Below are 27238 nucleotides of genomic sequence, written 5' to 3' on the forward strand. Positions count from 1 at the left end.
GCCAAGGTTTCACCTCAAATCGTTGTTCTTGGTTGCAGCCCTCACCTGGGCTCGAGCAGGAATCTCCTGCTGTTCTTGCACGTGGTACGTGTGTACCATTAGGCAGAACTGAGCAGCCTTGTTTGCTCAGAGCAATTCTGTTTGAAGTGCATGGAAATTTGGGCAATCACCCTTTTCTAACATCATTCTTCATCCCATTGCTGCAGCAGGGTAATAACATCCCTAGCATCTCTGGGCAAATATGTGGGAGCCCTTTATCCTGCCTGGCCTAGGCATGTGGTGGATCATCTCTCTGGCTGCCAACTAGAAGAATCGGTGCAAGTCCAAGCTGTTCAACTAGAAAAAAAGTGCTACCTCCACAAACTCCTCTTTCTAATTAGGTTCTTCTTGGTTTTATATGCCCACCAGCCATTTGGACATGCTCATCCCCTTGCATTCACTTTGTGGTTTTTCACAATTGATTCGGAGGAAAAAAACCCAAAACCCATGTGCAAAAGAGGAGCCATTTGCAAGTTTCTATTTATGAGGGAGGTGTTTCCTTCAGTGCCTACCCCTCTGCACTGGCTTGAGGCATTGGCCTCATCTTCACCACCCACCTTACTAGTGCCTGCTAAAAGGAGAGAGAACAAGAAGGAAAATGGAGAGAGGATGGAAATAACAGAGAGTGAGGTGTCTGCGAAGGCAGACAGCAGCTCTACCTCTGACCTACTGGATATCCTGTCCAATTCTTATGCCTTGTTCCCACTCCATGTCTTCAGTTTCACTGTCTCAGCACGACATCCTTCCTTTGGGCTGCAGTGTGACAAGCAACTGGAGGCAGCTGAGCTACTCTGGCCAGCAGGATGGGGCAGCCTGTGCCTCTCACCTTCCTTGTGCTGGCCTGGGTGCAAGGTCCTGTCCCCAGCTGAACTGATTCCCCTCACTGAGCATTAGAAAATTACCCACTTCTTTGCTGGATTAGCACATTCACTCAGGTGCTGGAAGCGACCACAGGACAAGGACAAGGACAAGGACAAGGCCACTGTGCAGGGGAGAAGAGGGGAGGACAAGTGAAACCTTTTTACTTTGGAACAAGAGCTGCTAAACTGGCCCAGTCTCCTTTCAAACTTCACCCTTAACATCCTCATTACTAGCCAGAACATAATAATACCTCCAGTACCCCATGAGATGGTCCATGACTTGAAGGAGCACTCACAAGCAAGTCAAGCCAAAAATGATCATTTACCGCAGTGGTCTGGCAAAATAACTGCTGCTGAGGGAGATACATCAGCAATGAATGTTCAGATAGGGTTGCAGTGATGAATGTCTGTCTCCAGCAGCTCCTGGCATTTTCTCTGGCAGCAGGTTACATGAATTCCATCCTGCTCCTAAGGAAGGGAAAAAAGAGCCGTGCCATTCATGTATTTTCATGCTTCCTAATGTCCAACACTAGCAAACTGTGTTTTTTTGTTTACCTAATAAAGCTAGGGCTAAATATGCTAAGTGTATTTTCAGTAGATGTGCTCTCTCTGGTACTGATTTCTGTTCATTTGCCTCAATGGACAAGGTCAGGCCAGAAATCAAACAGCAATCAAAGGCTACCACTGGAAAGAACCCAGGAGTTCACAGACACCCAGGTTATCAGCAGCAACTGGTCACCATGTTTGGCTGCCATAAGGTCAGCAAATGTCTCAGAGAAGCAGACAGCAAATGTCACCAGGATGCCCTGACACTGAATCCAAAATGCTATAAATTTGTGAGGCATTCCCTGGCTCTTCCTGCAAAAGCAGAACCTACTTTGCATCTGACTGACAAGGAAAAACTGGAAAACAAGTTCTGGGGTCTTGTGACCTTTGCAGTGTACACCAAGTGATCAAGACCACAGCTGCTGGGACACTGGTCTGCCTCCTGAAGAACCAGCATGGAGCTTTGTATGGATTCAGAGGCAAAGATTCTCTTGACAGACCAAAGAATGCTGTCTCTGACAGCTGAGCTGCAGGAAGAAAATATGGGGCATAGACCAGGAGTATCTCAGAGGCTGGGGCGGGAACCAACATGCAGAGGTGAGTCAGGTACATTGTAATGGGAGAGGTGTCGGTGTGACAGTGGAGTGAGGGTTTCCTGGAAGACAAGGTGCTGATGGCATCTTCAGAGCTGCCCTGAACAGACCAGCTCTGCGCTACACCATGCAGCCTGTCCCAGCCCTGCAGGCCCTCTCTATCTGCTCTGGGGTCCTTCTGCAGGGGTAGGACTGAGCGTGGGGTGAAGGCTACAAGGCACTTCTGCTACAGCACGGTGGGGTCAAAGGCAGATCCCACCTCTTCTTCCCACTGGCAGGGATTTCTCCTCAACACCACAGGAGCAGGCAGGTTCTGCTGGCCCCAGTGGCTGCCTGGGGCGTGGGGAACAGGGTTTGTGAGTGAAGGGGCATGACACAACTCCCAGCATTTGGGAACTGGATAGGATTACGCCATTTGTCTTTTTCTCTTTCAGCATAGATATTGCAGCAGGTGACACAATGTGACTTGTTCCCAGCTTGTAGTTGCAAAGCTCTTTGGAGCAACATCAGATAGTGAGCTTGGACAAGAATGCTGGTGGGGAAATGGGATTTCCACTGCACACCCTTCACAACCGCTACTGGGGATTTTGGGGTGGTACCCAAAAAACAAACAGCACAGCCAAGACCGAGGTCGGGAGCAGCACTGGGGACCCAGCATTTTGGAAGCTGCGTGTGCAGGACTTTGCTCCTGCCCCACCGCAGCCCCGGTTTGGGCTTTGCCCCCCCCACAGTAGGCAGGGGCCAGTGGCGCAATGGATAACGCGTCTGACTACGGATCAGAAGATTGTAGGTTCGACTCCTGCCTGGCTCGTTAATCTTACTTTTATATATCCCTCCTCCCCCCCCCCCCCCCCCCCAGCCCCTCCTCCCGGCCTGCACTTCTCTTGAAGCTCCGACCCAACAACGGGTGGAGGGGAAAGTGGGAAGCTTAGGGAAAAAAAACAGGTTGGAAAGCTGGAGACACGGACTTCCTTGTTAGGAGGTTCTTTTACTTAACTCGGTACCTGCACATCCTGCTCAGCACCCTTGGAAGTCCTCAATTTTGTCCACTCCATCTCCAAAGATTTTTTTTTTTTAATTTTGCTTATTACATGGATTCTTTCCCAATCCCACTGAGACCCTCCAGCACCCAAGTCTATAACCAGCATCTTCCAGTTTTCCACTGTCTTGCTCTGGCTTGGCTGACCCCAGAAGATCCCCACTCATCTGGCTCCTGCTACTGAAATGGGGCAAGTCTGGCTGCTCTGGGGAATGGCTCGGAGCTAAAAATCATGTCTCAGTGTCAGCTGAGACAGCTGCTGTTAGCCGAATGATAACCACATAGACCTGGTGACCCTGAAATCTCATTTATCTCAAGCCAGGTGAAGAGTCAGTAGAAATAGAATAATGTGTTTACCATATTCATAAGAGAGACACTGAGAAGAGGACCTAAGTCAAGAAATCATTTCAGATACTAAGAAAACCAGGAAAGATGTTTCTCATTTCCAGTGGTTCCCCTATGTGAACGGCAGAACACCTTGTCTAAGCATTCTACTTATTAGCTCACACTGCATCCCTCAGCCAGTACCTCTTAATATGGGAACATTTTCACCATCTCTTCTCTGAAATCCTCCAGGCAGTCTGAAAATTGTTATTCTCATACCCTTGTCTCCCCTGAGATTTACTCTGTTTCCCATTTCTCCATGAGAAGGGGCAGCTTTTGCTGGAAATGCAAACAAAACTTTTCTTACAACACTGGAGCCGAAAATCTCTTTTTGTTGGAGCAGGTGTCCCCCAGGTACCCATCAGGCTACTTAACAGCACCCACTTATTCTGTTTGCCAGCCGACCTCACTCGATGCCAACCCAGTGCATCAGCGTGAAATGTCTTATTAATGGCATTTTTGGTTATTAAGTGCTACAACTGACTGAACAGGGTACACACAGAGCTTGTTATTGGCCCTTGCTGGAGACCAGGTACAGAAGTAATGCAGGTGATTGGTCACTAGTAATTTGCTCCTAGATGAAGTGTTTAGCAAGCCACACTGTCATCCAAGCACTGAATAGGCTGCCACTGTAGTAAAATGCATTTAGTACCTTTAGATACACGAGTGTGTCCTAGAAGAGTGGGAAGCTGAGCCAAGCAGTCACATTAACGTAACAGCTCAAAAGGCAGAATAGTTCCTTAACATACAGTAAGTTCTGAGTCTATTTTTCTTTCCTGGCTTTCATACTGTTGTATTTTCTTATTATTTCCTTTCCTTTTCCTCTGCCTTCCTTTTCCCCTATGGGTCACACAGTTGCACAGAAACCCATGCATGTCAATACTTTCTGGGTGGGTGGGAGATTAAAAGTATCTGAGAGATGAAGATGGAGGAAATGGGATGGTCCCTTCTCTGGAAGAAACTCTGTGCTTTTATTTTGTGAGCTATCCCACAAGAAAAGGGGAAAAGGATGCTACTGTGTGCGTGAAAAGGAGTAAAAGATTTTGTATGAAGTTCTGCAAAAAGGAGGAGCAGAGACATTGGTGAAGGAAGAGGGGAATCTTAACCAAGAAAAAATCAATCTTGTGGCCCTGGACAGAGCATGCCCTGCCCCACCCTGGGGCGGGGCACAGGGATGTGCTTTTGGACTGTGGATTCAGATCAGACTGCTGGAGAGTGCAAACATGGAGGGACAATGTACTCCTAAGGAAATGGTATCTTTCCTCAATTTCTGCTCACTGTAGTGCTTCTGTTCCCTGCTGGGCAGGCTTTCCACACCTGGATTTCTCCTGAGACAGCTCCCATGAGGGATGCCCTGCACCATGCTAGAAGGGAAAGGAGAAAAGTTTGGTGTTGTGTGTGTCTGTACACAGACACAAACCCCTTCTAGTAAGTAGAGAGTTAGCTGGGACCAGGGATGTAATTCACAAGGTGTGTAAGCTTGCAGGTCTGACTGTTGCTGAGTTTCACCAATCTGTTTCCCTGCTGATAATCTTGCTTGTACTACATCCCCACAGATAGTGTGTCTTCCTTGTTCTCATATCTGAAACCTACCCCACAGAGACACTTATCCAGAGAATTCTCATTCTGTGCTCTTTTGAAGGAGAAAACTTCCATTCTTCTCCCACTATGCAGCCAGACTTGGCTGCCTTCTGACACATTTACTCTCTCCAAGCCAGCAGTTGTTGCCAACCATATTTTTCTGCAAATCACATAGCACCTGCAATGGAGAAGACTTAAAGAAAAAGGAAAAGGGGTGGCATGTAATGCTAGGACAAGGGGGAAAGGTTTCAAGCTGACAGAGCAGGCATTTAGGTTAGATATAAGGAAGTTCATCACTATGAGGGTACTGAGGCCCTGGCACAGGTTGCCCAGAGAAGCTGTGACTGCCCCATCCCTGGCAGTGTTCAAGGCCAGGCCGGATGGGTCTCTGAGCAACCTGCTGTAGTGGAAGGTGTCCCTGCCTGTGCCGGGGGAGTTGGAACTGGATGAGCTTTAGGGTTCCTTCCAACCCAAACCAGTCTGTGATTCTATGAAAACAGGAAAGAAAAAAAAGGTGAAGTACGAGTGCTAGCCTTGTTATTTAGTAAATCTTAAGCAAGTCTATGTCCATCTGCATTAAACCCTTTCTGTATGAAGGACCTCTATGCCCTCTCCTACTGCTCTACCTTCACCTAAATCATCCCATGTACATCTGTGTAACAATAAATTTGGCTTTGCATAGGACAATACCAAAATACGTTGTAATATTATTACCAACTACATACTATTTTTGTTCATTATAGTACTATTACATATAACAGAAACCTAAAAGCACTTCCAAAAGCACTGCTGCAAAAATGGATTTCAGTGTCTACTGCAGAGCTGCCACCTCAGTATTTTCCTTTTTTCGCCTCAAAAAAAAAGAAAAAAGGAATGGAAAGAGCGGAGAGATGTGAATTCTTATATATTACATGTGCTTGAGATGGCTTTGGGAGCCTTGCCTGGGCGGGCTCCTGCCCTTCCGCATCTCTCCTGGGCTCGGGCAGCGAGAGAGGGAGGCGCAGGGGCGGGAGCAGCAGCCCCAGCCCCGTCCCTTACCGAGGGGCTAAAATAACCAAATTATTCCAGGACGAAATAAAAACGTAATGTCTCCTTCGAGCCGGACTCGAACCAGCGACCTAAGGATTTCCGCAAAGCCAACCCTCTACAGTCCTCCGCTCTACCAGCTGAGCTATCGAAGGGACCTGACAACCGCCTCCCAGCGGCCGCCCAACGTCCCACCACACCCCGCGCGGAGCTCCGAGCATGCGCCTGGCGGCGGCAGAGGCCGGAACTGGTGGTCGGCGCATGCGCACAATGGACTTGGCGCGGGAGAGGGTTCCGCCGAGTGGGCGGTGGCCGGTGTATTTAGCGCGCGCGGGGCCAGTGGCGCAATGGATAACGCGTCTGACTACGGATCAGAAGATTGTAGGTTCGACTCCTGCCTGGCTCGCATGTATTTTGGTGCTCCGGACTCGCTTTACACCATGCCCTGTTTTCTGTCTCAGTGGAGCGGAAAACAAACCCGCCCGGCTTCTCCCCCTCCTCAGCGGATATCCTCGGGTGCACCCCGAAACCGCATAAAACACACACTTGCAGAGCACCCTTGGATGTGCCCATTTTTTTTCCGCTTCAAATAGACGTCTCCCGAGTTACTATTCCCAAGGAAGTTTCCAGACACAACTGCCTGTGCCTGTTAGCTGAGCGGGAGCAACAGGCAGGAAAATGAAGGTCTCAAGGGCTGTGTGCGACACAGTGGGGTGCTCACTCTGTGCTCCCTGTCTGCACACCCTTCTGTTGTGACTGGTACTGGCACTGTTCACAGACAGTCCAAATCAGTTGTTTATAACAATATGAAGTACTTGTAGCAAACTTGCACTGAATCCACGGGCAGTTAATGCATTTGAGAAAATGCATATGTGGATCGTCTGAAAAACAGGCCTAGATGTGTGCTTTGGGTGACACAATAACTCACTGATGTGGTGGGCGTATAAATGGAGTTCAGTGCCGTATTCAGATGGAAAACAATCCCCTCGGTGCGTGTATAAAACACCACTGACTGCGGAGCGACAGAAAAACATGCGAGCCAGGCAGGAGTCGAACCTACAATCTTCTGATCCGTAGTCAGACGCGTTATCCATTGCGCCACTGGCCCTACACGAAGGCTGTTTTCTGCTCTGCCATATACCACCACACCCTAGAGCAGCGCTGCCTGGCCCTGCCGCCAGGAGGTGCTCCCTGCAGTCCCTGCCCCTCCAAGCAGTGGACCCCGGCCTGGTCTAGCACCAATCTCCGAGCTGTGTGTTCCGCGCATGCGTCCAGGCTCGTCGGGCTGGGTTCCTGTTGAGTGGCGGCGATTGCTCTCATAGGTCCCTTCGATAGCTCAGCTGGTAGAGCGGAGGACTGTAGAGGCTGGGCTTTGCGGAAATCCTTAGGTCGCTGGTTCGATTCCGGCTCGAAGGAGACGGAAATTTTTTTCTCCCTTTCCAAACCCAAGCAGCGTGGTTTTGAGCACTCTTTAACGAGTTGCACATACGGCTGCTTTTCTCCACGAGATCAATCTGTGCTGCAAACCGAGCCGCTCCGCTGTGACTCGCTCATACTGCTGCTGGAGCAGAGGACACGGCTCACGCTGTGTGACTGCCAACACCTGGTTCCTTTTGAATGGAAAACGAGATGCGTGTTGTTCTTAGTGCAGCTTACCACGAACCCCCACAGAGCAAGCCGGAGCAGGCCTGCCTCATCTCAGTTAATTAGGATGTTGAAATTCTGAGGGTCCTTTTTCGTCTAGGTGTTGTTTTTCCAGAGTAAGGAAGTGTCTATACATCTGCACACTGCCACCATAGGAGTGCATTTTAAAACCCAGCCAGGTGATACTTAACACATGTTAACTCTCTCTGCTGGTAGGAGATTACGTATCTTCACTGGTTGCTTTCTGTTATCTGTAGATGTTAGCTACCTCACAGGTGTCCCATATTATGGCCTTCCCAACCCTGGGATGGGTGACAATGACATGAAGGACCGAGTCCTCATGTATGAACTGCTGTACCCATTCACCTCAGAGTGAGAGGAGATGCTGGATGTGAGGGTTTGGCTGATTCAGTTTGCAGAGGGGAGGAAGGGGATTCCTGTCATCTGTGGCCTTTCCCCCTGCTTTGTGACAGCACAGTGAACATTTTCGTTTGTACAGAAAATGATAGCAGAGAAAACCAAATCATTAATTTCACCTGTGGTCAGTTTGGCATGCTTCAGCTTTTGTCTTGAATGGTTTTATCCTGTGAGAGGCAGAAATGTAATCCTTTTTGACTGAAATCATACCCATACCTTGGGTATCTACTCTGAGGGAAGGTATGGAATGAAATTAAATGACATACAATTATGTTTGATATTTTCTGGATTAAGCAAACTTGTTGTGGGGAGAAAGGGGAGAAACTGCCTAAATAATTGGTTATATTGACTGTGGGCCTAATTCTTCTATGATGCCTCTTCCATTTGGTATTTTGTGTGAATCTGAGTATGAGTTAATATATAAACACACAAAAGGACAGCTCTTTGAGCATGCAAACAAACCCGTTTCCCCTTGTCCATTTCCCAAATGCCTGGGCTCCTGTGGTCACAGAGACTGGACACCACCCTAGTGAGAAATACCCCTGCCTCGCAGCAGGCCCAGATCACCTGGCACTCTGTGATGGCTGTTGGACAGATGCTAACCCCCTGGGTGAGATGCTGGTCCCAGGGCAGTGCGCAGGACACCTGCTGCTGTCCTCAGCAGCACTGTGCTGTCACTTTCCACCCTTTGCTGTGGGAAATTGTTCCATAAAGGAACTGATACCAGTAAAACTCTCCACACTCTCTACAACTATCTGAGAGGAGGATGGAGTGAGGAGGCAGCTGGTCTCTGCTCCCAACAACAAGCAATAAGACAAGAGGAAATCGGCTCAGGCTGTGCCAGGAGAGGTTTAGCTGGATATTATGAAAAATTTGTTCACTGAAAGCATTGTTGAGCATTGGAACAGGCTGCCCATGAAGAGGTGGAATCACCGCCCCTGGAGGTATTTGAAAACCATGCAGACAAGGTCCTCAGTGACATGGTTTAGTGGTGGTCTTGGCAGTCCCTGGGTAGTGGTTGGACTTGATGAGCTTAGAGGTCTTTCCCAACCTAAATGATTCTATGGTTCTATGATTCATCACACAGCTGTTTTGTTTAGTTTTAATGTAGATAAGCATTCTGCATTATATAAAGGATTTGCAATGTGCAGCTATAGCTCTGGCTGCTTTGCATAGGTAGGTGCATCTGCTGCAATCAAGACCTAGTTCCTCTTTGGGGAAACCCTGAGTTGCTGCTTGCCACTTGTTGGTGTGCAAAGCCCTAACTTCGGATAGCTGTCTCAACAGCTTCTCTATCTGTTACCGGAATGAAGCTGCTGATAGTGTGGAAAAGTAAAGGGAGTGCTACAATTCGTACATACAACCTTTATTAGTCAGAGTGATTGACAGCAAGGGTAGCTTTGAATATATAGTACATTACATATAAATAAATGCAGAGAAGAACAAACATTTGATGATCTGTACATTTTGAAAAGATTAGGGGATATGCAACTGAACTTTCCACTGAAACAGATAACATAAGGATAGCTAAGTTCACATGAGGAACTTCTCTGAGAAGCAAACAAATGAGTAAAATCCCACTGAAGAGCTAAGTCCTGAAATCCTTATTCATTCTTTCTCCATGTGTCCTCAGAATAGCTGATCCTGACAGCAAATGCCCTGGTACCCTGAAAACCGAGATTCCTCTTTGGAATTAAACCATGGGTTCAGACACTGATTTTTAAGCTGCAAGTCCTGGAGAACCTGCTCAGAGGCTTGGTCACTGGTTTGTTCTAGGAGTTTTGGCTAACCAAGATACTACATTGTAGTAGTACAGGGCCCTGTGTCTGTAAAAGGGCTTTGCAGACACGCAGCAGCTTGTCTATCTTTGCATCACACTGCGGGATCAAGTCATAAACCTTTCCCAACAAAAATGTCTCATTTAGAAAGAGCATATAAGAACCACATGACTAGTGGTCACATCTCAAGCCTATGGAGATCACTTCCTTGATTTCAGTAAGTTTTAGCTCTGGCTCATAATGGGGCCCTGAGGGATATCAAAGGTGTTGCATATGAAATGATCCCCCCATTGTTTTTGCTAATCTGGGATTTCCCTTTCCCTCCTTGGTTTTAGGCCTGCTCTGTAGCTGCGGTTGAAATCAAGGATGTAAATCTTGTTGACTTCCATGGGAGGAGGATCTGGCCACCCAGAGGGAAGGTGAGCAGCACATGAATGTGTCTTCTGGGCTCACATCCCCTCAAGCAGCAGGATGGTGCCACCAAGGCCACTTCCCTGGGACAACTGGGATGGATGGGCACATTCCTGCAGCACTGCTTAGCAGGCAGGATGGCACCCTGGATTTATGTACAAATGAGTGGCCTCCAAAGTAATTGTGACATCCAGCTGAGGACAAAGAGGAGCGCATGGGGAGGAGGGAAGTGAGTGCCTGTGCACAGCCCCAGCCATGCCAGGACTTCAGCAGAAAAATAGGGCTATTTCTGAGGGCAATGTGTGTGTCAGCTGGCCCCAGTGCCTGCACCTGGAGAACAGATATATAACCTGAACTGGAATTAATGGCTTTTAAAATGTCCATGTGTTATGGGAACTTTAAAGAAATGTTGAAAGTAGTATTTCTTGACTTTGGAATTGTAGCTGGGTCTATGAAACACACTCTTCCCATATATTTAGCTGTTGTGGGATGACATTTGATGTGAAAGGTGAAAATAGAAGAAAGATAATAATGTTTCACAACTGCAGGATCCAATTTTAACGTTTTTGACTAGCTATGTATTTACTGGTCTATATAGTATAGTGGAACATTATGCTCCTCTTTGGACCACAGCACTTTGATTAGAAAAGCAAAAATAGCAAACATACAGGACTGACACTGATTGGTGTAACATGATTAAGAAGAAATTCAGCTGTCTAAGGCTTGAACTATTATGCCCAACCACAGAAGTCTAAGTTTAAGATCTAACAGGTGTTTCTTCAGCTCTTTCTTACAAATTAGGGGCTTACTTTCTTCCTGCTGTACCCACCAGCAATACACCTCATCCCTACCTCTTTATTTTAAATCATGTCATGTGCTCCTAAACCCCCTGTGCCTGGGGTAGAGGGGAGGATCTGGGCTGTGAGGACAATTGCTCCTCTGCTGCTTGCCTGCCTTGCTGAGTCCTTGCTGGTCCCAAAGCCCTGGTTGCCAGCGCTGGTGCAATGGCTCCCAGCCCACTTCCAGCAGGGCAATGGGGCTGGTAGCCAGGGGCATGGTGCAATAAGCACTCCAGCTGAAAGCTGCTGGCTGGGGTCCAATTTTCAGCACATTGCAGCTGCAGCTGGAGAAGCCGGGGCTGCATGACATGGGCAGCAGGCCTGACTGGGCAGGATCAGGGAAGCTTTGTCTTGGGGCCTTCACCAGCTATGGGGACAGGAGAGAGGCACTGGGGCAGCCCAGAGCAGCCTCCTCCTCCACAAGGTGCTTGCTCACCGTCTCCTGTGTTTGCAGCGGAAGGCACAAAGCCCTTGTGTGCTTCTGGTGCTGGATGAGGCTACAGGATTTGGAGAGATGCATGTTGTAATCATCATCAGAACAATCTCCAAGCACTTTGTCCTGGCTCAAGTTTATAATCACCAATGCTGGGCCCAGGCAACCTGCTCACTGCTTTCCAAATAGCATTTAGTCTCCTGGAAGGACAGACCCATCTGCCTTGTCACCAACTTTGCCTCTGAGCTATGCTAAAGAGCATTTGCAGGATTCCCTTCATGGGAATGCTTCACATACAGCAAAACTGCAGCATGCGAGGAGTATTGCCAGGGCAGGCAGAGATGGAGCTGATGTGTCCAGAAAGGGACTTGGGATTGTGTCTGGGACCCACAGCTAAGGGCCTGGAGGAGAGCAACTATACCAAAGCGAGTATTGTTAGAGGGAAAGACCATGCTGAGCCTGGCAGTTTGAAGCCATAAGAGACCAGTATGCTGGTCTGTAGAGCTCTACAGCGGCCCTAGATATCTCCTTGCAGAGTGCAGATATCAACCTATTGGAAGTGGCCTAGAGGGAGATTCTGCTTTGATAGGAAATTCTCTCAGGTTACTCTTGATTAGCTTAAAGACAACTACAAACACAGGCTGCAAAGCTTATCAGTGTATTTGTTCTCAGTGGGAATCACCAACAGGTTGTGTTTGCTGGCTCTAGGAGTCTGTGTGATAGCTCCGACGGCTGTCCCCTATTAGCTGTGTCTTCTCGGTCGCATTAGTTGGCTGAAGCATGATAGGAGTTTCTCCATCTAAGTTGGAAAAAATGACAAAAAATACTTTAAGAATCCTTTAGCGGCTACCAGAGTCAGACTTCTTGCTAGTACCACAGCATTTCATCTGCTGTTCTGGCCATAGCTTAAGCTTGGCTTCACAGACAGATGTGTGCATACGCAAGAGGCAGCAATGCCCACACCAAGTCTACAAATGCCCTTACTCCTTGTCCACCTGTAATGCTAGATTTCTGGGTGCTATTAAACTGGGTATTAGCTGTATCTGGTGCTTTGCAGATATTGCAGGATAAGGGTTCCTGCCTGTTCCAATTGCAAGTGCTTGTTCCTACAAATGTCTGAATATAATGAGCACTGTTGTGAGTCAGCAAGTACAAACCTTGATGGCGTTTGTGAGAATGGGCCAGAAATTACTCTTGAACAAGGCAAAGTTAACAGCAAAGAAAGAAGAGAAGTAGAAGGAAATAAAAATGTGTAAGAGTAATATACTTGAGGGAAGAAACCACATAGATCCTGAAAGCCAGCTAGTTAATTAGACATGTTAAGTTGCATTTTGAGATCTTATGTAGTATATATGCAATAGTATTTTGTGAATTACTGTTTTAATGAGTTTGGAACTGCAAAACCTCATATTATCCTCTACGGATTATTATCACTCTATTATCACGCTATATTGTCACTCTGTTGACTCTTGCTGATTTGTACTTTCACATTCCATGAAGTTATGCAGTTTGGTTTCCCAATATAAATGCATAAAAAGTGTCTTTGTTGTAGAGTGGGGGAAAGTGAAGTCTTTACAGAGTCCCTGGTGGCAGTTGAATTCCCTCTGATAATGAAGAAAGTTTGGCTGCCCTTCTCCTGGGCCTCTTTCCAACACACCCCTTTCTGGGGGAAGGATGAGACTCAAGATTCAGAGACTGACTGTTAAAGGTTCATCGATCTCAGTGAAGTGTTTACATATGAAAAATTTTAGACTAATTCTGTCTTGATACAGAGCTTTCTATTAGGCTCTATATCTCAGCCTTCACAGTAATTGAATACAAATTATGACCTTTCTTGCCAAATGACCGAATGTTCAGAAAAAAACCCTCATCTGACGTTTCCTACTGTTTACATGACAGTTGATGGGATGAATCATGTGCAAAAGATGCAATGTACAAGAGTAACTCAACGCAGAGCAGGAATCTAATTGCATGCCATACGGCTTCTCCTCAGTGGGGGTAGAACAACTTTGACTGTGTCAAGGTGAAAGGCAAGAATGATTAAATGCCAGGCAGCTTCTCTGTATGGGCAATTCTGCATTTAGACACAAGGTCAAAGGCAGACACGTTTCATAACTTCTACAAGTATATAAGTAATTAAAGCTTAGAGCTCAGATCAGGCTCAGATTGGTTTGGCAGCTTCAGTCCATTTTTAAGTTGCTGTGTGTTTTTGAGATTTCTGAGCAGCACTCCCTCCTACCCTCTGCTGCCTCCAAGTTGTTCATTTTCTGGAAGATCACTGATGGGGGCAGAGACTAGCAGTTCATTTTGCTGCGATACCCAGATGTGCAACAAGGGGACAGGACCCACTGCAAATATGTCACAATGATTTGCAGACAGTTCTGAGCAGACACCTTCAAGAAGCTTTTTGCTGCCCCAACCCTTCTAAGATTTATGATGGGTTTTATCAGAACAGGGACCCATCATACAATAAACTGTACAAATATAGTCTGCTAATGGAGAGCTGCAGAGTGGAGGTGCGGCAGGAATCACAGTTTAAACTGCTTAAACCACGACAACTGCTTTCTATAGATAGCTCTTGCTTGCTGTTCGCCTACATTGATATCATATGGAGTGTGGAGGAGACAATGAAGTGCTAAAAACTTATTGCTTCTGAGTTGAGAAAGTATTTTTTGTTACTCAGGTTCCTATTTTTTACTTTTTTTCTTTCCTCTCTCAGATTTCATTTTCCATAAAATGAAAATCAGTTTAGAAATGCCTTGCTTTGTTCTTACAATGATAACCAGAGAGAACAAACCTATCAAAATGCGCATTACACCCCTGGGACCACAGAAATCAACAAAAGGTTTGCCACTGACTTCAGTGGAAGCAAAATCTGGCAACCTGTCCCATGTGTGTAAATGAAAATAATGAACCCTTGTATGAGTCTGTTCTGCAGATGAGAGAGTGGTACTTCCCTCTGCCAGGGTATCTTTTGAAGGTCACCCATAACATCATGGCATGACAACACAGATTACCTTACTTTATACTTTTTTAATGTCATGTTTGATCTGAAACCCTAAAAATTGCCATTTTTTAAATGTAATAATCCAAATATAAGATTTATTTTTTGGTCTTCCATTGTACATTAGGCCACAGTCCTCTCTAGTACAAATCATCAGTCATGAGAAGGAATCACTGTAACCTAAGTACAGGTTGGGGCTTGCAAATCCCCAAGTTCCTTTAGTTCTGATGGTCATGGTACCCATGGAAGCATATGCTGGAAAGTGAATCTCTCATGGGAGATATTTAACTAGCTGAGCACCAGAACTAATCAAATATATTTGAATAAAGCTTTGTTCTAGAAGAGTATGCCATTTTAACAGGACTGAAGCCTTTGACATGATTGTGTTGATTTCAGTGACAACACACTTTGCTTTTATTTTAGGAAAAGGATTGCTGAATTTTTGGCCTCACATCTCCTGTTTTTCACTAATCATTATGTTTCATGGCATGTTACTTTGAGGAATGAAATCAACTGTGTAACACCTTCATTTTATTAAGGAGAAATGTGAAGGACTGAAAATTATTACTGTTGTGCCAATTCAAAAGATGAAGTCTAAATCTCGACTTCCACAGCACCTCATGAGTGTCTTTTGAGCAGTACAGCTGGCTCCAAGCAGCTCCCACTGAGCACAGTAACAACTGCTGGAGACTTACTCAGAGGTTTTTAGCATCAGGAATGGTGATGTGCTATCAGTGTTGCATTCCTCAGGAAATCAGTGACCGACTACAAAATATTTGTATAAATTATAGTATGTCCTTAGCTTGAGAATCTATGCTTTAGCCGTAGCAAAAGAGTTCTGGCTAGCAATAATACAGATAGTGGGAATCTTAATTAATTTCTTTGCAGGAAGCAAAGAAATTAATTACCATCTAGAATGCTCAGTCTGTGGGCAGAGGGCATGCAAAGAATTTGGATCCTAATAAGATTTCCTCTTCCAAAATAAAAGCTGCTGCAGGAGTGATTACAGTTTGTTTCTGAATTACCTAAAATTTGCAGGCGGGGTGAGTGGCAAAGTGCATTTTGAGCCAGTTGTCATTGATTTTTCAAAATACAATGTTTATATTCCTTTCAGCTGCTCACATTACCCTCTGTCATGGCATCTTTTCTTCCTGATTTATTGCTCTCTTTTAATCTAATTTTAAAATATAGAGTATTCTAGTCTGTTGAGGCAAGCTGGTTTTGATTGGTAGGAAGATGTAGCAAGACTGAAGAGAAGGGTAAGAAAGGTACAAATATCTAGTTTTCTTCAGGCCCTACCTATATATTCAATACTGTCTTCAAAATACTTAAAACCTAATTCCATATTCTGTTAATTTTTCAGATTGGGACTTTGCTAAACATTTGAAATTATTTAAAAACTTGGCATCTCAGTGAGACTTGGTGGGAGTAAAGGGATGGGAAGTTGGCCTAAAATTACTGAATACCAAGAAACATCACCTGCACTGGAAGGAGGGTGGTGTTTGCCACTGGGGAATTTTGTGCTGGATTTTGAGGGAGAGAAAAAACCTGCCAAATTAAAAAAATTAATATCCATGCAGAATTAAAAAATTCTTACCCTTCAAATTTCCATCTTCATATTTCCAACTTGGTTCTGGTGTCACAGACCATAAATATCAAGACCCATTTTAGATTTGCACTTTGCAGGTGCCCGTTTTCACAGAGTATATTACACTTATTTCAGGTAGTGCACTGTGGTTATAAAGTCTTCACTAGTACTTTTTGTTGCCTTTGCAGAGACTGATCAAGTATGATCGGTTTTTAAGCTGACTGTATTTACCTTGATATGCCTCTAGGCAAAACACATTTAAAAATACCACCACACGTTGGCATACCAGTTGTATAAATAGCATTTGTTTCAACTACTACAAGTGCTTTGTTGCATATTTATGGAAGGGTAAATTTGTGTGAAAAGTTGGGGGAAAAAAATCTCCCCTGCTAAGGGAACACGACTTTCGCAATCTGGCAGTGCTAATTTAAGCATAGTAAACGTAAGAATGTAACAGCGTAAGACCTTCCACAACAGTGGAAAAGAAAAAGAGTGATCTGACTCCTTAGATCCTTTCTCATAAAAAAAGCATACTCCTAATCATAGTTTATAATAAGAATTTGCAACTGAAAAGTGGCCTAAATCTTCCCCTGCTGAAGCAAGGGATGTTACCTCTCTCATCCTGACTTGCAAGTGCCCAAACCTGTCCAGTCTGAAATGTTTCTGCTTTCCTTGAAGATGAAGGCAAACTTCTGCCCCACTTCAGCAGATTAGGACAGGGTTCTTTGTTTAAAATATGTAACTCACACTCATGGCAAATTGGGAAATTACCACTATCATCCTTTGGTATAAGCAAAACTTGAATGTGCAGACAGGGACACAGCAAAGGTGCAAAAAGAGAGTCACCTTCTGTAAAGGGTGTCCCATTACCCCAGCCCATGTTCTTGGCCAGCCACTCTTGCTCCCTTCTTTGAACAAGCCTTAGCACTCAGCCTGCCCCTCTGTGAGGCATGGCAAGGTGTTAAATGGGCAGGGAACTGCACATATTTTTGAGAGGATTAGTTTTCATCTGGGTCATGTCCAAGATCTGGCTCCTGGTAAGGCAGCATAATGGCTACTGTCAGTGCAGAAGAGAGTGAGCAGTTCTGAGGCTGCAGCAACTCCCATGAGAACTCTGTTAGGTTACTGCACAACCTTACAGCTGAAGACTTTGCATCTTCTCTTGAAGCCTTTTATTGGGTGGATACAGTTGGCCCACCACAGCCAGCCATAAATGATACATGAAGAAAACCTGAATGACAGTTTATTCAGGTGGATCAGATGTGGCAAGCACCAGTCCAGTCAGATCTAATGTATAAGTATGGGATCCAGGATATGAAACAGTGTGGATATGGGAGCTAGAGAGTGAACATCATTGCTTAAGATGAGCCTTGAGACCTTCTAATGATACAGGAGATATTTGTTAGTGCCATAAGTTTTCATTAACACGCAACTTGGGAAGTTCATCAGGTCACGGTGTTAGCTAGAGTGAACTGGCACATCTCCACTGATGTCTGGACCAGCCTCAGCATCGTGAGCAAAACATCTGGCCTACAGGCTTTAAAGATTGTGGTGAACAGCTTTGCCACACAGTATGCCCCCATAATACACACCTCTTTCCATGTCATTCTTAATTTGCTCTTCCAAATCTTCTGGAGACACACAAAACTCCTGCTCTTCCCTTTCGGGTGCTTTGGGTTTACACTTCCCACAGCAGCAGTTGCAGCAGCAGCAGAGACAGCAGCAGAGGTAGCAGCCTGTCAGCAGGCCACAGACTGCAAACAGGCCCTGGGTTAAACACAGAGGGAGGAAAACCCTGTGAGCAATGGCCTTCCTCAAACTCTTAGCAGCCTGCAGAAGGCAGATTGTCAAAGGAGCTCAAGTTCCCAAGTGCTTGGCACTCAGAGGTGTCCAGCTGCTGGCCAAGTGCCCGAACAAGGTCCAGGTCTTCCAAAGTCCTCACCCATGAGCTCCTATTTGCCACTTAAGGACCACATCCAAAAAGAAGACACCAACCAATAGGCCCCCACATTCTCAACTTCTGGAAGTCTGTCTTCAGAGGCTGTTCCTCAGGAAAAGCTTCCAGGCAGTATGCAAAACCCCACCCACCTCAAAATGACTCATTTCCATCTTAAAAATGACTCATTTGCCCAAGATCGTTTTCGCAAACACTTATTTACTGGCAGGTTCTTGTCAATAACAAAGCTGAGAGAAAAAGAAGTGAAGACCCAGATGCATCCCACGTAACTTTAGACACTGGAATAAGGCATCCAAATTAGGACTGTAGCCTCCATGAGCTCCCCACAGTCAATGGGCAGTTGGAAATCCTTCCAGAGGGTGATTCAGCCTCAGGAGGATTTGAATTGCCCATTGGAGGCGTCCTGCTCTCTCCATTAGCCTGTCCCAGAGCACACAGGTGACATCTCCTAAATTAGACACCTTGGTCTGCCTTTCCTGATCTGGGACTCAGGCACCAAGAAGTTCTCATCACCCTCTGCCCACTCCTGTCCCTTTGACACAAAGCACAGAGGCTTCAGCAGAGCCAGCACAACTGCCTGGGGCCGAGACCAGAGATTGAACAGCCAGATTGAACAGCCAGAAAACTTAACTTACAGATCTCTTCTTCCTCCAGACCAAGTCACTGCCTGGGTACATAGACAGCTCCTCAGCTGGGGGCTGTGTGCTGTGTCACAGCAGTGGATTGGGGGACCTGCAGAAGAGGAGCCCTTATGCTGACACTGCTACCCCATGCTCCTGACTCAAGTTATTTGCGGTAAAGAAGAAACCTCCACATCTCTCCTTGGGCATAGTGGCATAAGATCAAAGGAAAGACAGTGGCATTTCTGAAAATCAAAGCTGATATGTGGAATGTGTATGTAAGGCCAGCACAGCTTTGTGGCCACCAGGTATAAGTAGTTTGGAGGTATAGCCAGACTTTAGCATTATAGTTATATAGTCTGCACTTTACTAGTTATTCAGTATATTCAAAAAAACATGCTGCTGAAGAAGAAAGCAAACACAAACGTCAGGGTATTGTCAAACTTTGACAATGAAGCTATGTAAATAACACTCAGTTTGACAATGTTAGTGCAGGCCAACTGAAGCATCTCTGAATGTAATAAGACTATTTACATGCCTAATATTAATATAGACATGCATCAAGTGTGAGCAAGGTACTTATAAATGAAGGACTCTGACTGTTTTAAAATGTTTTCCTTCTAAGGTACACCCAAACCTATTCTAAATATTTTAAGTCCTAAAATAAGTTACCTGATTGTTTAGCATTGATGCCATAATGGATAATGAATAGCCACAATGGATAGTATGAAAAAAGAATAGAAATGTACAGAGGAAAATACCCCTTACATTTAATCATGATACCTTAAATATTTCAAGATTTCTTGTGTTTACATTATCATAGTAAATGTTTATTGATGTGATCAATAAACTCTTTTCATGGAAGAGAGAGAATTGATTTTTGCTAAAACAACCAGCCAAACCCTATGCTGGCCAGTGGAGAAGGAGTTAAAGTTACCATTACCTATGTCAGTATGTTCTCAGTTTAATATGCCTGCTAAGGAGTCTGGCACTTCAAAAAAAAGTAATTTTCACTTTGCATTTCTCCTTTCTTTTGAGTTTTCTTACTTCTAATGATACACCTCACAATTGTCTGATCTTCTGTGTATGAGTGTGCTAGGGAAGAGGATTTACTAGGAATGTTCCTAGTTGAAGAGGAAGATAATGTGTGAAAGCTATAGTCCCTATTGTCTTCTGTCAGAATGGAGGAAATTAGGAGTCCAGAGGTCATCTTCAGATAATGTCTTAGGCTCAAACAGTATTGTGATAGTCACTAGAAAAATCTGAAAATGACCCAGCATTTGTACATGAGTTAAAAGAAGATGAGGAATAATGAGCTCAGCTTGCAAAAAAAAAAAAAAAAACCCACTTGGATGGCCTGTTCATGCTTTGGAGGTGGCAAGATTTTGGGTTGGGGGAGGGGTAGAGAGATTACCTGTGACAATCCTCAAAGAAGTCTCTATGGAGATTTTGTATTTTTTATACAGAATTCTTAAAAACCAGGACACAGTGATAACTTCTGCTGGGATATTCAGGATATGTTGTCTCACCTCTGGAATACAGCTACCTTGAAACAGTCCACACATTCCTCTTTTAACTATTAGGTACTTACTAGCTGCTTTCTGTACTGTCCACTGCTCTCCTTATGAGTCAAAGCCACAGCAGTTATTTCTGTTCTGGATTTTCTAATCACAGAGGATTTTATACTCCATAAAATTTCCAATAAAGATCAGTAAGAAGAAGGGGAAATACAAGCTAAAAAGAGCAGCAAACTGTGATTTATCTTATTTTGAAAAACTTTGCTTGCCAAGACTGTTAATAGTAGTCAGCTCTAAGGCAATGCTTCCTGGCATCTGAACTGTGACAAGGAGACCAAAGGAGAGGGTGAACAGCAAAGAAAAGAGGGAATGATGCAGCAGGAGAACACAGTGGCTGTAGTGGGGAGTCCAGCCTGCAGCAGGAGCCAGCTACAGCAGCTGCAAGTGAGCAGCCTCTAGCCTGGAGGCAACTGTGCCTTTGCAAGTGTAATTTAAACACCAGTATCTTATTCATTATTTTTATTCACTGTTCTGCATCTGAGAAGTTGCTGTCTCATTCTGATTCAGCAGACAAATTGTGGCTTCTCACAAAGTGCCCAAGTGACTTCTCAGTTTGAAAGGGGGCTGCAGGGCAGTGGAGCACTGATCTTTGATGAGTACAGGAATCCATGTTCTATGGTTCTCAGATCAAAGCTGTGCTTGCTGCACACAGTACAGATAATTTTCCTATGCACTCCAGCAGAGCCTTGCTTTCCTGTGCTGTGTTGGTGGAAAGAGGTGGGGACAACACAGGTTTTGCACATTTGCAATAACACTGGTTTGTTGCATTTCTGTAACATTTGAGTATTTGCAGAAACACTCAATTTTGACATATGCAAACATCAGAAGACACCAGTGATATAATAAAGTACACTAACAACTCTTTTATGATGAGAACAGCCCATGATGAGCTTTCTTCCTTGAGCAATATGCCCGTTTTTGATGTATCATTTTCTTCCTTTCCTACTCTCTTCCTCCACTCCACCTTTTCTTCCACTTCCTTTCTCTCACCCCCTCATCAGGGCACATATGACACCATAATCACAGTGTTATATATTATTGTTTGCTTACGCTATGTGCTATATATAGCAAAGAACACAGCTAAATTTGTGCTGTAATAAGTTATTAACTGGTTGTCACATAAGTGGGACTTCCCGTTTTTGAACAATGAGTCATTTTTATTTAGTCATTACTGAAAAGAAACTCAAAATTAACCTGGAGCGCTAGATTCAAATCTGATTAATGTCTGAAAGTGTTACAAAACATGCACCCTATTTAACTATTTAGCAAGCTAAAAAGGAAAACATTCAATATTAGCTCTATTCTGAGCTTAGGGGGTTGGAACTAGATGATTTTAAGGTCCTTTCCAACCCTAATTATTCTATGATTCTGTGATTCTGTGATTCTATGGTTCTATGATTCTGCCACTGTTGATTTTTCAGATAATGTCGTTTAATTAAGCTTTCAGTAGTGGTTTAGAATCATATTGTACTATTTGTTAAGCTTGTAGAGAGATCATTTTTCAGGGGGTTCCTTGTTTATAGAGTTGTGTGCATTGCAACGTTTGATTTCCAACAGAAAATAATGGCTTACCTTTGCCCACCAGCTTGAGAGCATGAAGTAGGTGTTAACATTTTCCTCACCAAACTGTTCTGCCACATAGAGCCCTAAGGATCCATACTTGTCATATATGTTTCTCTTGGACAGATCAGTCAATGTTGCATGAGCATTGTTAATCTCTTTAAATTTTTCTGCAGCCTCTGGATTGTCTGGGTTCTTGTCGGGATGGTATTTCAGAGCCAGTTTTCTTAAATAGGAAAACCAAAACAAAGCAAAAAGAAAATAAGTCATATGCATGTCTGCATGCAGATATTTAGGCATACAGACACTTAGAAAACATTACAAAGTAGATTTTAATGGAGATATAATAATTCTGAACAGTGAATTCAGCATTCTTTTTTCCAGCCCTGATATACTCGGTGGAAGAAAAGTGACACAAAATGACCGAACATGAAAATTTCAGTAAAAAACTGTTCTATTACAATAAGCATGAACTTTTTGTATGGGTACCTAGTCAGCTACCATGTTAAAGCAGACAGTGAAAATCCTGAAAGCACAGATTGCAGCATGATAATAAAGCGCAGGCATTTGTTTCATTATGGCTGTCAACTGATTTACATCATTTAGCAGGTTTCAACAAAGATAAAGACTTTCTAAAGGTTGTTTAAAACCAGGATGATCACACTGCTTATGCCATCATCACTGTCTTCTTTATAACAAATTTTGTATTTGATTGCCTACCAAAAGTAGCTCTATTAAAATTTTGTGATCAGTACCTGTATTTGCAGAAGCCCAGACAGTGTTTCTGTCTGGAAACACAGGTATGAGCTGCAATATAAAGGAAGATTCTGAAGCACATGTGGGAAAGCACAGTGAATTAGGCCCAGTTATATGTGCTTTTCTCTGGACCTAGCTCTCCACAGGTGCATTTCTGAGACAGTCCTTAAAGCAGTGGAAGCTGATCATCAGTAACTTTGGGCTGTTTATGCTGGTGGGAAGCCTTTGTTAGGACACGGCTCAGTACCACTTCCCGCCCCGCCCCCCCCGACTATACTCAGTGCTATGGCATCCAAGGGCAGATACAGCTTGACAGGAAGAGTGTGGGACTGTTAGCTCAGAAACAGCACTGGGGAAGAAAAGCTTACAGAAAAAAGGGTTTGTTTCCAACTATGTTGAAGCATTGGCAGTATGAGCTCACATGTACTTGCAAAACAAGCATAGACAGAAGTGTATCTTTTCAGAAGTCACCACTCCCTTTGGAGAACTGGCAATAAGATTTTCCCAAGACATGTATTTAATGACTAGTGCTGACCTCTGGTGGCATCAAAAGTGATTTAGTCGCGTTTTAAATAACTGTGATGCATTGCATTTTGTAAATATTCGTTCTGAGTGTTTCAGGACCATTATGCCCCAAAATACTATTTGTGGTGTAAAGGCAGAGCTCCCACTCTTCCCCTAACGAATTTATCCTCAGGGTGGAGTCCTGCTTGACTTTCCACTGAGTCCCAGTAGAAGATATTCCCCCAGTGAAATATAACTGCTTTGCTCCTGATGACAATTCCTGCTTCGGACATAATTCTGCCAGTATCAAGACTGATATGAGCCTGGGAACCACCTCTGCTAACAATCTCTTCAGTTCTGTATGCTGAACTCCAGTCATCTTCTCATAGATCATACAGAGCTCCTTAAATATGTCTCCAATAAAGTGAAGAGCTTCAATTTTGGTTATATTTACTATACTGTGCATGTGGTACCTTAAACATAATAAAAAATGGAGAACTGGAAAAACAAGCTAAGTCTTGCATGACTAATGACATCACATGCCATCCAAGTATTTAGGTAGCTTATGCAATCTATCCCTTTTCTTAGCTGAAAACAAGCCTGCAATTAGTCTTAAAAAGCAAAAAATGGGAGAGGTATTACTTTCAAAACCTATGTGTGGTAGCAGTCATGGGACAATCAGTCTCCTGCCATCCTTCCTTTTCCCACATACAAAAAGACATCTTCTGCCCTTTCCATATCCCCCAAATCTCATAAAAATAAGAATTTGAACAAAATGAAGTTTCCAAAAGATGAAAAACATCAGCTGCTCACTCACCTTACTTAGTGTTATTTTAGAATACTAACAGAATTACTTTCAACATAGTTAACAAAAAGTATGTTCTGATTTTGATTTTGGGAAAACTGCCCTCACTAAAAAAAAAACCACATTAACAAAACAACTCCCTGCAGACCAAGATGACATATACTAACTGGAGATGATTTAGTAATGGGAAGGACATCTATATGCTGGTAGAAGAATTCACAGGAGTGAGAAAAAACACTCTGCTAGGTCCAACTCAAAAAACAGTAAAAGTAAGGACAAGAACTATGTGACTTAGCATGAATTATGAGCAATTTAGATGCTTCGCTATGGGTCCCTGGGAAAGTGATATTCCTAGTTATGTGCTAATCGTGGTTCACTATGAGTACGGAAAAAGGAAGAAGCCAAAAAATGGAGAGTGAACACAGGAGTTTGTTGGCTAGTTCCCATACAAAACACAAGGATTTATGTCCATTCAAATTTATTTTGTGATAAAAGGTCTCCTTCACCACCTCAGGACCACTGACCACTTCAGACCTCCAGAGCAGCAATCAATGTGACATGTTTTAGAGAGAAAAATGACAACAAGCAGGGTAATAGCCATGCCACAAGATGTGTACGGCACTTCTGGAAATGAAGTCAGGTAAATACACTCAGAAGAATGACCTCTGTCAGTAGGAGGCTTAAGGTCAGACATAAGATCAGAACAGACTGTGCTGTAGGGGTAGTATGAGAAGGGAGCAACATTTGGAATCAGGAAAGTATCTTGCACAGGGAGAAATAGGGTTGTGGAATGGAGTATGAAAGGATGTCAAACACAGCCTTGTAATTCCTTCGATAGCTCAGCTGGTAGAGCGGAGGACTGTAGGCTCCTTGCACGGCCATCCTTAGGTCGCTGGTTCAACTCCGGCTCGAAGGAGTGCCCTTTTGGCTCTGGAACACGCCCTGGGGCACCTCTGCCTTTTGGCCCTGCCCACTTGCCTCACCTTCAAGGCCTGCACGGCCTTCAGCTCTTGCCCTTGCTGAGGAAGATGAACCAAGCAAAGCAGTTCTGGTGAACCCTGGGCAGGGGACAGTGGCACCTGAGCAACACCATGAGTTGTCAGCAGTCACCACTAGCTGAAAACGGAGTTCGGTGGCTGGGACCGTGGGAGCCAGGTGGATGGGAGACCCGGGCTTTGGTTGCTGGAGAGGCTGGGTCAGGCCTGTGTGCCTGGGAGGGGAGAGGACCTCAGGGCAAGGCCACGGGCTGGGGAATTAGCTCAAGTGGTAGAGCGCTCGCTTAGCATGTGAGAGGTAGCGGGATCGATGCCCGCATTCTCCAGAGCTTTTCATTTCCTTGCCTTGTCAGAGGTACCTATGATAGGTGTTCATGAAAAATTGGAGCATCTGGGGCTGCACCAAGAGCAGTATGGGCTCTTGATCCAGGGATGGCATTTTCTCTTTGCTCAGCATGTGATTGATGGCATCTTTAATAATGTGTCTGTCCTGGCTTCAGGAGGTACAGTTAATTTTCTTTGTCATAGTCAGTATAGTGCTGTGTTTTGGATTTAGGAGGTGAATAACATTGATAACAGATTCATGTTTTAGTTGTTGCTAAGCAGTTTTACAACAAGTCAAGGATGTTTCTGCTCCTCACACTGCACTACTGAACAGGTTGAAGGATAGAAGAAACTGGTAGGAGACACTGTCACCAGACCTGGGCCAAACTGCCCAAAGGGGTATTCCATAGCATATGATGCCATGTTAACTATATATACTAGGGGAAAACTGGCTGGGGGTTGCTGCTTGAGAACTAGCTGGGCATCAGTCAACTGGTGGTGAGCAATTGCATTGTGCATCACTTGTATATTCTAATTCTATAATTATTGTTATTATTGCTGTTGTTATTATTTTTTTATTCCTTTATTTTTCTGTCTCATTTAACTGACTTTATCTCAACCCACAAAATTTTCTTTTTTTTTTTTTTTGTTTTTTTGGGTCAGTTCCTTTCCCCATCTCACTGGTGGGGGGAGTGAGCAAATGGCTGTATGGTGTTTAACTGCCTGTTGGGTTAAATCACAACAGTCCTTTTTGGTGCCCAGTATGGGGCTCGAGGGTTTGACATAACAGATCTGACCACAGCGTCTTAAAACATGTTTTTTTATAAGCATTAATGTTATTACTTTAATAGTCACTGATGACAATGTTATTTGCTCTCAGAGTTGTTGCTCATGTTCACAGAGTTCCATTGTTTATCAGCTTACTTGCTGTGTATGTACCCCCTCGTGTTGTTTATCACATCCTGATGTTAGGTGAAGTTTATAATTTTCCTGTACTAAGTAACACTATGATAGTATTAAACACATGGTTTAGTGTGAGGTGTCCCTGCCCATGGCAGAGGGGTTGGAAACTAGATGATCTTAAGGTCCTTTCCAACCCTAAGTATTCTATGGTTCTATGATTCTAAAGTCCTGGTCATGAGACTAATCTGGTATTTGTACTCAGCATTAGTGTCATCTCCGTACTTTGGGAGACATCTATTGGAAACTGTTAATAATTACAGCTTTTGCCTTTTTTCCTCCAGAGCCAATCTAATGGGGAGATACCTTCTCCCATCTTCCCTTTCACCTCTAGGCTAGTTACAACAGCTCTTGAAAACTTTGAATATCCTTGGGATGTTCAAACCAACATAATCCTACTACAGTCTCCTGAATGTGTTTTAGCTCTTGTTTAAGGTTAAAACCAACTATTAAGAATACCACCCAGAGATCTGGCCTGAAGCTGGGTAGTTGAATGGCAAGGTGGGGGGATAGTATTGGCAAGTGCATAAGACAGAGGCCACCTACAACGTTCTGGAATTTCACCCCAGAAAAAATCAGCCATACCATCAGTATTTCAATAAAAAACATCTAGATTCATGAAGGATGAATTTTGGTGTAACTGGTCAAAGTGCAGTGATAAACACAGAACTGGCCTGAGCATTCAACAATGCAACAGCACACACCATCTTTCTTGCTCAGAAAGACTACTATGAGAGATGGAGCCAAAAGTCATCAATTACATGAGCTCAAGTGGTATGTTAGAAGGATGGATCATAGCCTACGAGAGTATTTGTGTGTACATATCAAAAGACAAGAAATGATGTAAAAGTGTGGGACATGGACATAATATAGATGCTGTAGAAGAAGTGGATATTATATTGGTTACAGAAGAAAGAGACAATTTTTTTCGTAGTAACAGGTATAGCGCTGTCGTTAGGATTTAGGATAAGAACAATGTAAATAACACATTAACGTTT

The 27238-nt window shown here is 44.2% G+C and overlaps 1 protein-coding gene and 5 non-coding genes across 6 annotated transcripts in view; 3 read left to right on the plus strand and 3 right to left on the minus strand.

Annotated features, from left to right (window-relative positions):
* The first annotated feature begins 2776 nt into the window (after window positions 1-2776).
* TRNAR-ACG (transfer RNA arginine (anticodon ACG)) lies at window positions 2777-2849 on the plus strand. Its single transcript has one exon. It is a non-coding gene; the product is annotated as a tRNA-Arg (tRNA).
* Window positions 2850-6132: 3283 nt separating this feature from the next.
* On the minus strand, window positions 6133-6223 carry TRNAY-GUA (transfer RNA tyrosine (anticodon GUA)). Its single transcript is given in 2 exon segments — window positions 6133-6168; window positions 6187-6223. It is a non-coding gene; the product is annotated as a tRNA-Tyr (tRNA).
* A 178-nt stretch (window positions 6224-6401) lies between these two features.
* TRNAR-ACG (transfer RNA arginine (anticodon ACG)) lies at window positions 6402-6474 on the plus strand. Its single transcript has one exon. It is a non-coding gene; the product is annotated as a tRNA-Arg (tRNA).
* Window positions 6475-7103: 629 nt separating this feature from the next.
* Window positions 7104-7176, minus strand: TRNAR-ACG (transfer RNA arginine (anticodon ACG)). The gene has a single exon. It is a non-coding gene; the product is annotated as a tRNA-Arg (tRNA).
* A 217-nt stretch (window positions 7177-7393) lies between these two features.
* On the plus strand, window positions 7394-7484 carry TRNAY-GUA (transfer RNA tyrosine (anticodon GUA)). Its single transcript is given in 2 exon segments — window positions 7394-7430; window positions 7449-7484. It is a non-coding gene; the product is annotated as a tRNA-Tyr (tRNA).
* Window positions 7485-11502: 4018 nt separating this feature from the next.
* The window catches only part of DNAJC5B (DnaJ heat shock protein family (Hsp40) member C5 beta), a 42564-nt gene continuing 26828 nt past the window's right edge, over window positions 11503-27238 (minus strand). The window contains exons 3-5 of the mRNA XM_005150779.3: window positions 21909-22122; window positions 17775-17949; window positions 11503-12389 (exon numbers count right to left, since the gene is read on the minus strand). Of these exons, the coding sequence (XP_005150836.1) occupies window positions 12295-12389; window positions 17775-17949; window positions 21909-22122 (484 nt within the window). The 3' untranslated portion in view covers window positions 11503-12294. The remainder of the gene's footprint in view (window positions 12390-17774; window positions 17950-21908; window positions 22123-27238) is intronic.

Source organism: Melopsittacus undulatus, chromosome 1 (genome assembly GCF_012275295.1).
Source record: "Melopsittacus undulatus isolate bMelUnd1 chromosome 1, bMelUnd1.mat.Z, whole genome shotgun sequence".
NCBI classification, from domain to species: domain Eukaryota; kingdom Metazoa; phylum Chordata; class Aves; order Psittaciformes; family Psittaculidae; genus Melopsittacus; species Melopsittacus undulatus.